We start from the raw sequence: 12,704 nt of genomic DNA, 5'->3' as shown, positions 1-12,704 counted from the left end.
GGATGGAATTTGGTACATGAATAGCTTATTAGGGCATATAACCTTAGGATAAAGAACACTTTGTATTGTGATTCACGCGGGTAAAGTCGCGCGATACAAGCTAGCCTGAAAATAAACCTCATACCTGCCTGGCCAGGTAATTGTAAGCCGTTACCCCAGCGGTGGAACGCCGCTGGGGCTGTCATAACATACTCCCGGTATAAACAAACAATAAATAACAACAAATCTACACAATTTCATTGCCAGATAACAAAATTAATATGAATCTCATACAATATTAATCAACAAAATATTATAACACAAAAATTTACATAGACATGAGCAGTACCATGGACATAACAGAGTATACCGCACATGATACCCCCATGCGTTGCCATTCCTGAGGACTCAGGTGTTATTCCTCTGCACCCAGTAAATTCACGCCATATCCCACCCTTCAAACCGAAACACAGCCATGCAAACACAACTGCTTCACGGTTGAAACACGAATGGGATAATAATTTACATAGCCAACCGAGCCGGCAGGCTACCATTCAACATAGCCGGGTTACAATTTGAAGTTAAAATGCGCGCGAAATTATTTTTCCAAAGCAAACCGAATCGACGTGTATACAGTTGTAATTCTATGCGCGTAATACTTTTATATTATTGACAAGTCTCTGTCTACGCCGCGGGCGGCTCAGCGAGGAGCTACAATAATATCGAATGAAAGAAAAAAAAACCGTCAAGCGAGATTCGTTGTCGAGATTCAGAATTTTATTTATTTCCAGTTACTCGAAATATCCATCAGGGGGTCTACCATGAAATAAAATTCCGAAGTTTCGGACTCTATTTCGTGTTTTCGTTCATACCTAAATCGGCCCAGTTAATGGAGCTTAACATTTCGTTCGTCATAAATCCGACTATAAAAATCAAAAGGAATAATATTTATATATTTTATTATATATTTTTAATGTCTTTAAACGGTATATATTATGTAATTTTAACATCAAATTTGTGTTTCGTTCGGCTCCGAAATTTCGGAAAACATTTCATGGTAGGCCCTCAGTTCACTTCACGAGTATTTACCGTCCAGTCGTCGACTCGTAATTGACGATTGTTTCACAAAAAACCAGACTCCAATTGTGGCAAGACAAGATATTGCGATTTGAAAACTAAACTACTACACCGACTTTGATAAAACTTCTATACAACCAACATGTAAGTATATCCTTTCAAATAAAAAACATAATTTTCCCAATCGGTTTACAACTGACGGAGTTATGACGTAACAAACATAATACGATCGAATTGAGAACCACCTTTTTTGAAGTCGGTTAAAAAGAATCATAAAGGTCTCGTAATTTTATATACTATTTTTTTTTTAGTTTACAATATTAATTAATATTTAATAATATTATACTTGTATAATTATTTTATACATATTAGTATAATTTCATATTAAAATGACAAAACAATTAGAAAAAAAAATATATATATACAATACGGCTGTTCACACATCGGGTCGCGTCTGAAATATTATGTTACACGTTTGTATGTATGTACACTATAATTTGCATTTAATCTCAGTCGACTATCTCCGGCGATACTAGCGGCGGGAGAGGCGCTGTCCCGCTCTGACACCTTCATATCACAGTACACTGTCTCTTTCTACAATTAAAAACGATTCGATGCTATAAGAATGAAAAAAATGGCGGTAAAATTCCACTTACACCGATAAAATCATCCAAATATACTTTCGAGTTACGTTTATAAATTCATTTCATTTTATTAATAATACTCGAGTGTTCCAGCTTCATCTCTATACAAACCTTAGCGTACAATTATTAAATATGGCTCAGCGAATATACAGTAGGAATTTCAATCTTATAGCACGAACACACAAGAATTAATTTGCAGCGTCGCCTCTCCCAACTGGCGGCGGGCTACGACCGCGGCGCGTGTCACGTGTCGCATGTCGCGTGTCACGTGTTGCGACTACGTGCGTGCGGCGTGTCTCACGGCGGCGTCACGACGCGTTGTCGCGTGTTACATACACCGTGTGGTGTCGCTCGCGGCGTGTCGCGCGTTACATGTCGTGACATGTCGCGTGTCGCGCTCAGTTGTCGCCGTCGGCGGTGTGTCACTGGCTATTCGCGAGCTCGTCCATACGACATCTGCAAACAACAGTGGTACAACAATTTCACTTTATGTAACAAATGTTATTTGTGAAGTCTTTAGACGGGTAATCTTTAAAAACACGTAACCATCATCATCATCATCATCTTCACCATCACATCAGCTGTTACCTGTCCACTGCTGAACATAGAGCTCTCCTTATTGGGACCAGTTGTCACGTTTAACAGGCGTGTTGGAGACCGCAGTTACATTTTGGTGATGTTTGAAGACCTCGACGATTAAGTTCCCTTAGTCGCCTCCTACGACATCCAGGAGGAAAGAAGAAGTGGTCGATCCTATGCCACCACATGACAACAAATCATAGTATAATACGTGATATAAACAAAAATTACAAGAAATAGATGATATAGTGAAAACAATGGGCGGCCTTATCGCTAGAAGCGATCTCATTCACACAACCTGTGGATGGAGCAGAGACATTATAAACACTACTCTATTTTTTATTCGGATTAAGGCTAGAATGTTAGCTTCAAAAAGTCGGCTAGATGTTTTTTTTTTAATGGGTAAAAATTATATGGTAACCACTCCTGCACTAAAGGTGTTACCATACCCACACTGGTGGCGGGGCACCAGTGAGGGATGATAGATGAAATAAAAGCAGCTCTGTCGACATATTGTGGAGAAAGCACCAGGAATTAGCCACAATGTAATTAATGTTAATTGTAAGACTGATGAAGAGTCAAGATAATAATAATAATAATGCAGAAAGCGGTGCTCATAGATTCTGCCCGCATTGTACGCCGGTTTCTCTCCCTGGGGCCCTGAACTCCGGCCGACTGTGCTTCTGCCGGGGGTTAGTTTGCCATCTCCTCACTTTAAGAGGGGAGATGTGAATTTTTGTAAAAATTAAAAAATAATAATAAACTGTCTCCATTTCTTTTCTCTTGGCCAGGAACGTAGACGGGCGAGAGTATAGTGTGTAGGGTTCTCACCTGACAGCCATCTCGGCGACTTCCAGGCTCGGGTAGTCCAGCTCCTTCACCAGGCACAGCACCGCCGACAGCAGGTTCGAGTTCTGGCGACGACACGGAACAGGCATTCAATATTTAGGTAACAAATTAACACGAAAGTTGTTTCCATTAAAAAAGAATCATGAAAATTGGTCCACAATTTGCTTCATAGAAGTAGATTTTTTCCACAAAAAAAAACCACTGACTTCTATTATTTCGATTTTAAGCCCAAAACTACTAATTTTAACCAATATAAAAGTATATCCTTTCAGTGTTCTGACGGCCTATTATGGCATATTTAACGAAAATTCGGAGTCAAACAAAACTTAAGTTTGATGATAAAACTACATAATACAAACTGTTTAAAATATTGTTTTATAGGACTTTTACGGTAAGATATTATGAAAAAGATATTAAGCTTTATTTACTGGGCAGATTTATGTATGAGCAAAAACACGAAATTGAGTTCGTAATTTTATTTCATGGTAGATCCCTTGAAGTAATAAAACAAACACAACCGGATTGAGGAATTCCTCCTTTTTTTAAATGAATTAAAAAAAAAATCGAACTAGGAATCTATTTATGAACATGTTATTTTACTGTTCAGGTGTGGCAATGTACAAGTGGTCAAAGCACGTCTTATTCATGTTGACATTGTTCAAGCTGACGGCCCACCTGATGGAAAGTGGTAACCGTCGCCTATAGGCATAAACAGTACCGTGGACATAACAGAGTATACTGTTTCGCCCACGATACCCCCCATGCGTTGCCATTCCTGAGGACTCAGGTGTTATTCCTCTGTACCCTGTAAATTCACGCCATATCCCACCCTTCAAACCGAAACACAGGCATGCAAACACAACTGCTTCACGGTAGAAACACGAATGGGACAGAGGTGTCCAAGCTAATGACTTTTGTACAAAGTCTCTGTCCCTCTCTTTGCTTCTTAATATGAGCAATGATCGTGTACTAACCCTGGCGACGGGGCGGCGCGTGAAGCCGCGGTGCTCGGCCATGACGGCGGACGGGTACTCGCGGCCGCCGCCCGCGCTCGCACTGCCGCCGCCGCCCTCCCACTCGCACCGCGGCACCTGCTGGTACGGCTCCGACCTGCCCAACACGCGGGAACGGATTGTTAGTAACGGGGAGGTCGGTCCCCACTGCTATCTATATACCTTATCAGGTCTACCTCCACGTGATTACCCCAGGAAACAATTCAACAATTCTTGTTGAATTCGTCACGGTGAACCAACTGATCTGCTTCATCCTCACCTATCATCCTTCACTGGTGTCCCGCCGATATATACCGATCGAGCAAGTGGGATCATTCCATTAACACGCATTAAAAAACCTCCACGCGGTTGCCTCTAGAAAACATCATGATTAATTTATCGTTAAATTCGTCACGATGGCCTAACTGACCTGCCTTTTCATCCTCACCAATCATTTCTCACTGGTGTCAGTGTATACCGATAGCGCAGGCGGGGATACCGTTCCATTATCATCCATTAAAAAAAAAGACCTGCTGAGCAGAATTACCGTACATTTTCGTTGTAAGCAGCGGGATTTGTCACTAAATAACAGTCGTGTAGCATTTATATAAAACCTCTTCATCATCACCAAATCAGCTATTATTTGTCCACTATTAAACACAGACCTCCCCTATAAGAGGGGTATTGCTAGTAGCTGCCACGCTTGGCAGGCGGATTGGCAACCGTAGTATGGCTTTGGTGACGTTTTAAAAATGGCGCTGCTGCCCATCTCTCGCCCTCCTTAGTTGCCTCTTACGACACCCACGGGAAAGGAAGGAGTGGCCATTCTATGCCGGGACCATATAACGTGTGACATAGTATATGTGGGGCAAATAAAGCATAATTTTTGTCTTTAATTTGTTATATAAAATTTGACTTTTTAAAAAAAGCAACAGCCGAGTTTCTTGCCCGTTCTTCTTGGCTGAAATTGCATTCCGAATGGGCGGTAAAATAATGAAAAAATGACTATTCACAAATGTTTAAATGTAAGTTTACTTGAATAAAAATATTTCTTTTTTCTTACAAATAAAAAAAAAGGATGTGGATCGTAAGAACAACGTATGAGTATATGTGTGCCGTGTTTACCTGTCAACGCGCTCGTAGTAGGAGTCCTGGTAGTGGTGCGGCGGGGACTGCACGCCCCGCTCGCTCGCCGCCCCGCCCCCGCCCCCGCCGCCGCCCCCGCCGCCACCGCCGCCGTACCGACACTCGCCGTTCGAATACGAGTACTCCTATACAAATACCACTATACTGTCCACGCGTAAACATATGTCTTTATAGTAAACAACACATTCATAAACATTCAATGTGGTAACAGAGTAATAATACAACATATCACAAATTTATACTCAGGCTGTCACAAGAATCGAATACAGGCTAAGAACAAAGAATTACATAGAAGGAATGATAAAATAAAAACTGTAAATCATATGGTTACCTCCTTTCTTATTATGCAAATATAATTAGTAAAAAGAGGACGAAAGATACACCATCAGTTGCTATTTTTCTCTATTCATAACAGGCTAGTGTATAAACAATGTTCTACGGCCGTATAACCCTACCAAATTCAGATACAACCCGCTTGCATACTTTCTACATAAACTGTGTCCAATATATAATCTAGTAATGTAAAATTTGTCCTTGACAAATAATTGACATATCAAACAATCTCTTGCTACCGTGTAACAAGAATACCAGTTATCTTAAGTTACTCTTGTTACGCGTCACCGGGATAATTTTGAAGCTGTACTATTGAATGGAAAGACATTTTTTAAATGCATCTAAAACTAAGATAGAATTTGATAACATAAATCAGGTTTTTTGCAAAACAAACATTTTTCACTTACAATGAGATGTGCACGGCACGATCTATAAGTTTTATTTCCATATTTCTTTCCCTTACATTAGTACCTTAGTCGTAGAATGAAAAGTAATGGTGGCATTGTATTCTTACTCTGTTATTAAACAGAAAATCGATTACTTATTACTTGTTATTATCAAGCGTTACAAATAGCCAATACACTGCTGGGTGAGATCAGTAAAGCATGTACAGTGATTGCGAACTGTCAGAATGTTAACGACAACAAAGTAAACAAATATCTCTGATCACCCCAACAGGAATTACAGTCGTGAGCATGTTCACTTTGTACGCACGATATGCGCCACACAGTTTGTTAATTACGAAAATGTTATTAAATCGACAAATGAATATTAAATACGAGTTTTTGTTAATCCCATTATTAGTAACTACAATCATGGAACAGCTCACACCAGGGGTGGCCTACTTGAACTGTTTACTGACGAAACCCTGTACGATCTACCAATTGCATACTTCTTGAAATCACAGATGAAACAACATAGTTCAGTGCACAACTATTAGTAGTATTGTAGTATTTGTTATTTAATTACGAAAAAAAACAAAACTGGAACTGATTCTTAGCAACTACTTATTTATATTAGCGCGAGCATTGCGTCCGAACATCTTCCGCTGGATTAGCAAAATATTATATTGTTTGCCTCGCCACCATCCCCTGGACTAATAGTTGGTCGACTGGTTGGCCACCCCTGGGTTATGCCTTTTTATAAATTTAATATTTATATAATTAATAATATAACTGTTTTGGTTAATTAAACAAAAGACATCCTATATATCCGAGACAGGATGTAAATATTGATATTTCTGACACTCACTAGACCGTTTTAATTATCCTCGAAATAACTTCAAATTTTCGTGAATTATATATTAATTATGTATGTAAAAAAATATTTGCATTCATTTCGCATCTCCCAAAAAATTTAATGTCATTTTCATAAACGTTTATGAGTATACAAAAGGAATCATGTAAGTCCTTAATTACTTAAATGTAAAACTAGTTAGCTTATACTAATCGTTGAACAGTTTGTAAATGTTCAAACAATTGTGAAGGAAAAGCGTATATATCAAATAAGTGTTGCAATTGTGCAGTGTAGGTACAGAGCACCCAGAAAGAATACTACTAGGGGGTACGTTGCAACAAGAATACCACTACATAGCAAGCGAAGTTTGTGTGTGTTTTTGAAATCCAGTTTATACCGGCTCGCGCTGGTTTAGAGCGACAAATCGAGAGCTACAAAGCGCATGTCTGTTAATAATAATGAACATTGAAATGCACTGTAGCGTGTGAAAACAACGGGTCAATATTATTTGTTTATAATATTACAATATATTTATTACAAGTTAATATTAGTATGTACGTAGACATGTTTAGATCGCGTAAAACTTATAATAAATTTACTACGTGGATGTATCTACCTACCTACGTTTATGTGTACCTATACAGTTGATATCTACTTAGTTTACATACTAAATTATTTATTTTTAATAAATTTAATCACATATATGGACATTTTAATGTATTTAACTCTGTTGTGGCAACCCTTACACATTTGCCGGTACATTGAAGGAGCTTTCTTTCTAGGTGTGTTCTGTGCTGTGAGTTTAAGTGCAAATGTGGGTGGTAGTGCGAGACGGTGCGAGTGAGCGCGAGTGTGTGCGAGTCGGTGCGAGTATGTGCGAGTGTGTGCGAGTATGTGCGAGTGTGTGCGAGTGTGTGCGAGTGTGTGCGAGTGTGCGCGAGTGTGTGCGGCGTGTCGCCGGTCGTTGTCGGTCACCTTGACGCTGTGCGCGGAGAGCGAGTGCGGCAGCGCGGCGGGCGGCGAGCGGGCCGCCGCGGGCTGCAACATACACTCGCTGCACTACTCCGCAGGCCCAGTACTCCGCACTCACACGGCACACGGCACACGGCATACAGTACTCAGTACTCTCTACTCACTACACCTAACTAGTACACTCATACATGTATATAGCAATGGTACAGTCAACACCAAAAATCTATTAACACGTCGATTACAAAAACTACTTGGCACTTTGAAAGAGCGTAAAATTGAATGGCCAAAACCACTACACAGCTGCCAGCTGTATTACCAGAGTCATAGCATTCAAGTTATTCCAATATTGTACGTCTATTCAATTCGGACACTAGTCTCGTATGATTTGCATATACAAACGATGTTTAGCGGTTTGCCTATCTGGATATATCACGTAATCGATATTTGGTGCTGTTTGTACAATGAAAGCTTAAAATACTTTTCCTGCAGATTCTAAAGCGCGGTAGAAAGTGTTATTTCAAGAAATCCTTTCTTAATCAATACCTACTTTATAAAAAGGCACGAAGTTAAAATTTTGCGTTCCTAATTCCATCAGTTCGACAACTCAAAGATCATCGACGATCGACGTTAAAAGATCAGTGAGTCAGGACAGAGATTAAACTCGATTATAATTAAATACATATAAATTAAGTTAGTCACATTATAGTAAGTAAACAGTATAACAAAGCAGTTATTGCCAGAGTTAGCCGCTGCAGTTAGTTCCCCGCGTTCCGTTCAACTATTACTGAACTACATGCTGATCGATGATTATGATCCAAAATGCATTATACGGTGAACGGCAACTGTGACTACTGTTTTTAAATCAAAATACTTTGTACTTAATGACAAATGCTTAATGTTCAATAAGTGATACGTAAAACAACAAAAGTGAAACATGAATTAAAGAACGATGCTGATCCTGAAGCGCGATTCCATAAACTTACTTAGCTATTTTGTAAATGACTAAATAGGCTTAAGAAATTTTATATAAATAATAAAAAATAGGGGGGGGGGGAAGGTTTTATTAGTAATGCTGATTAGCAGTCTTATTGCTAGCAATATACCCTGTCGGACCGACCTCCACGTAGTTACCTTTGGAAACCATCGTGCTGAATTCCAGGTGATGGATGGATTTATTAATGGATGACAAAGGAATGGTAACCCCGTCTGCGCTATCGGTAAACACTGGCGGGGCACCAGTGAGGGATGATAGGTGACGATGAAAAAGCAGGTCAGTTAGTCCATCTTGATGAATTCAAGAATTAACCACGACGGTTTCCAGAGGGAATCGCGTAGAAGTAAACCCACCCTGGGTATATTGGTAGCAATCCGTTCCCCCTGGGCTATGGGTGGAGTGTGCAGTACTCACGTCGTAGTGCGAGCGCGTCATGGCGGGGTGGTCGTAGCGGTCGTCGTCGGGCGCCGGGCCCGCCGCGGCGGCCGCGCGGCGCGTCGGCGACAGCGGGCACTGCGGTCCCCACCACCACCACATTAGTATAACTTAGCTTAATAACTTTTAATCCACTTCACAACATTTACGAGATATCAACGACAACAATTTTTTTTTTATTTAAGAGTTTCCTCCTGTCGGTGCAACTAATTAATGCATTTTCTTCCAGCCAGTTTTATCCCAGGCCATATCTTTGACCTCCCTATACGACATGACACCTAGTATTCCTTTTATCTGTCCCATGTAGTTATTCCTCGGTCTTCCCCTTCCCCTTTTGCCTTCTATTTTTCCTTCTACCATATTCTTTAAAAAATCGTCGTGTCAACAACTATAAACTGTGATTATTTCTTGTAACTGTTTATATTTATAATAAGTTTACTATTGTAATCTTTTGGAGGAAACAATAAAGAGCATCTATCTATCTATCTGCCTATTTCTTTTTGCAAACAGTATAGATTCTACCTGTATACCACACGATCGCGTGGGACATGAACGCAACTGAAGTCGCTACTGTACTTGTGGAACAAAATCTTGAAGTACCATATATTTATGTTTATATTGTTGTATCAATCGTTAATACAACAATATAAACATACTGCTGAACGTAAGCCTGCCTCTTGAGGAGTTCTGCTAGTAGTTGCCACGCTTGGCAGGCGGGCTGGCTACTGCAGTTAGACCTTAGAGATGTTTTAAGAGGGACGCTGCTGCCCATCCCTCGCCCTCCTTTAGTCCCCTCTTACGACACCCACGGGAATGGGGTGGTGTATTCTACACCGGGACTATATGACGATATATTACATGACATTTTCGCCAATTCTGAATTAATTTTGATAAACTTTTAATTTAGTGGAAATGTCACGACTCCCATGTTATTTCCATTCAGTTTTTTCTTTTACAGAAATAATCCAATTCTATAATAAAATAAAATAAACTATTTTAATAAAATGATTTTTCATATTTTCCTTTTTTCCCCATGTTACAATTTTTTTTTCCAAAAACAACCTGATCGAGAGAAAATAGCAGTTAGTGCAAGTCGATATGAAACGACAACACGCATAAAGAAACGAGGCATGTTAGAAAATGTAAGAAATGTAAGGCTTGCACAGCGCGATCGAAACCAGAACAGGACTGACTACTCGCCACATTTGACATCTTAGCTGTCATTCATTCATTTATTTATTTATTTATGCTATAAATTTCAAGTGGCAGCTGGAGGTGAATGGCCTATCCTAGTCTGATTTGGATGGCGGTGTGGTGTCGAGGTATGAATGCAGCGGGCGGTGCTCACCTGCAGCGCGTCGGCGGCCGCTTCGCCGGCGCCGCCCTCCGAGCTGTCGCTCGCCTGCACACATGCACTCGTCAGTCGGTGTACTACACGCGGCACACGCTTATACGTCAGTATATATACACACACACACAGACACGCACACACAGGCGCGTACGCACACCAACACACGCGCGTCACTACATTGTTTATTGAGCAACACATTTGAGGGTATCGTTAAATAAATCCATGATTATTTATTACGATGCAATATGATTATTATAGCGGGGGGGGGGGGGGGCGGCATCAGCCCGCTATAAGTACATTATTCATGAAACTGAACAACTTGCTGCACACATAGTCACAATATAAAAACTGTTTACTGTATGATTTACATAAAATTAGAAATACTATAGATATATTTACATTAGCTATATCTTGTGCCACGGTATGATAATCCAAAATACTGATTTTTTTATACCTCTGAGGTGGCAAACAAATTTTTTTTTATGCTACTTAGAATGGCAAAAAAGCTGATGGTCCACATGATGGAAAGTAGTAACCGTCGCCTATAGACACGAGCAATACCATGGACATAACAGAATATATGTTTCGTCCATGATACCCCCCATACGTTGCCATTCCTGAGGACTCAGGTGTTATTCCTCTGTACCCAGTAAATTCACGCCATATCCCACCCTTCAAACCGAAACACAGCCACGCAAACACAACTGCTTCACGGTAGAAACACGAATGGGACAGAGGTGGCCAAGCAAACGACTTTCGTACAATGTCTCCCTCTGGTAAATTAAGTCTCCTTTAACATTCGTGATATTAGGAGGATTTCGACCATAATCTTTAGGAGCAGGTGCTCAGTTTCACGAACTCCATAGCTGCATATTGGATTGATGTACAGATTCTTCGGATCGCTATGTAATAATATCAGATATGAATGTATTAACAGTAATTATTATGTTATTGATAAATCATGAATTGATTAAAACTAATAATAAACACAACAACAATATATTAATAATGCATATGAATTCACGATCTCAATTAATCTCGACACATGCTTGTTTAATCCAAAATTCAAATATATTTGTACTGAATAATGTTTAGGGTTGCCTCTGTTTGCATTCGCTAAGGTTATGTGGTGTCAGACGACAACCCTATGACTGTCGGTAGTGTAGGTGCGACCTGGTCGTGGCGGTCGTGGCGGTCGTGGCGGTCGAGGCGGTCGAGGCGGCGCGGCTCGGGCTCGCGCTCGGGACTCGACGAGCACGAGCGGCGCCGGCAGCCGTACGCCTCCTGCGCACACGCACCCACCACAGGCGTAATGTAATAATAACATCAAGGCTGGAGCGACACTCGCTACTACTGTCTTAATTCAGTTAAATATTACAGTCAATTATTTACATATATTGACTCTTAAGCCGTTTTAAGAACAATAAACACACACATGCACGCACGCACGCACACACACACACACACACACACACACACACACGCACGCACGCACGCGCACACACACACACACACACACACACACGCACACACACACACGCACACGCACATGCAAACGTCTACACAAAACATGCACCTACATATATCCAAACTTACTTTAAATGCTATGTAATTAAAAAAAACCTTATTACTATGTATTATGTTATTACTATATGTTCGCCGCGCCATAACTGTTAAATTTCTTGCTTTGTGTGAGATCATAGCTATATTGTACCATAGATTAATTTTGTTTAAGGAAATAAAATTATTTTTACTCTTTTTTTTTATGCAACAAACTGACGGCCCGCCTGATTGAACAGCAAAGAATATGCTATAATGTCTTTTGTACTCCTCACACGTCGCCATTCTCTATAACTACAGTTTTTTATCTCCGTAACCTGTAATTTCGCTGCCATATTCCACTCTTCAACTCAGCCATGCAAGTTCAGCTACTTCACGGTAGAAACACGAATGGAACAGAAGTACACTTGCAAACACTCACATACAGTTTGCCTCTCTCCCTCTCTATCTCTCGCTCTCGCTTAATTAATACAGTTTTTCGTGATCAAAACTCCTAACATATTAGGTGTCATCCGCGCCACGCTATAATGGACAGTGAATAATATGAGGTGCGCGTC

The 12,704-nt window shown here is 40.4% G+C and overlaps 1 protein-coding gene across 4 annotated transcripts in view; it reads right to left on the bottom strand.

Moving 5' to 3' along the window:
• Positions 1–355: 355 nt before the first annotated feature.
• LOC113523133 (uncharacterized) overlaps positions 356–12,704 on the bottom strand; it is a 46,629-nt gene continuing 34,280 nt past the window's right edge. Inside the window, exons 6-13 of one of the 4 annotated variants that reach the window (XM_031914421.2) lie at positions 11,761–11,871; positions 10,585–10,638; positions 9,216–9,314; positions 7,811–7,873; positions 5,246–5,391; positions 4,103–4,238; positions 3,111–3,193; positions 356–2,156 (exon numbers count right to left, since the gene is read on the bottom strand). In XM_031914421.2, coding sequence (XP_031770281.2) covers positions 2,123–2,156; positions 3,111–3,193; positions 4,103–4,238; positions 5,246–5,391; positions 7,811–7,873; positions 9,216–9,314; positions 10,585–10,638; positions 11,761–11,871 — 726 coding nt within the window. In that variant the 3' untranslated portion in view covers positions 356–2,122. The remainder of the gene's footprint in view (positions 2,157–3,110; positions 3,194–4,102; positions 4,239–5,245; positions 5,392–7,810; positions 7,874–9,215; positions 9,315–10,584; positions 10,639–11,760; positions 11,872–12,704) is intronic. The other 3 variants (XM_031914422.2, XM_052901163.1, XM_052901164.1) reach the window with 3 other exon arrangements.

The sequence above is a fragment of the Galleria mellonella genome, unplaced genomic scaffold (assembly GCF_026898425.1).
Source record: "Galleria mellonella isolate WM207_F2 unplaced genomic scaffold, CSIRO_AGI_GalMel_v1 utg746, whole genome shotgun sequence".
Lineage (NCBI taxonomy): Eukaryota > Metazoa > Arthropoda > Insecta > Lepidoptera > Pyralidae > Galleria > Galleria mellonella.
This window is presented reverse-complemented; position numbering and strand designations above follow the sequence as displayed.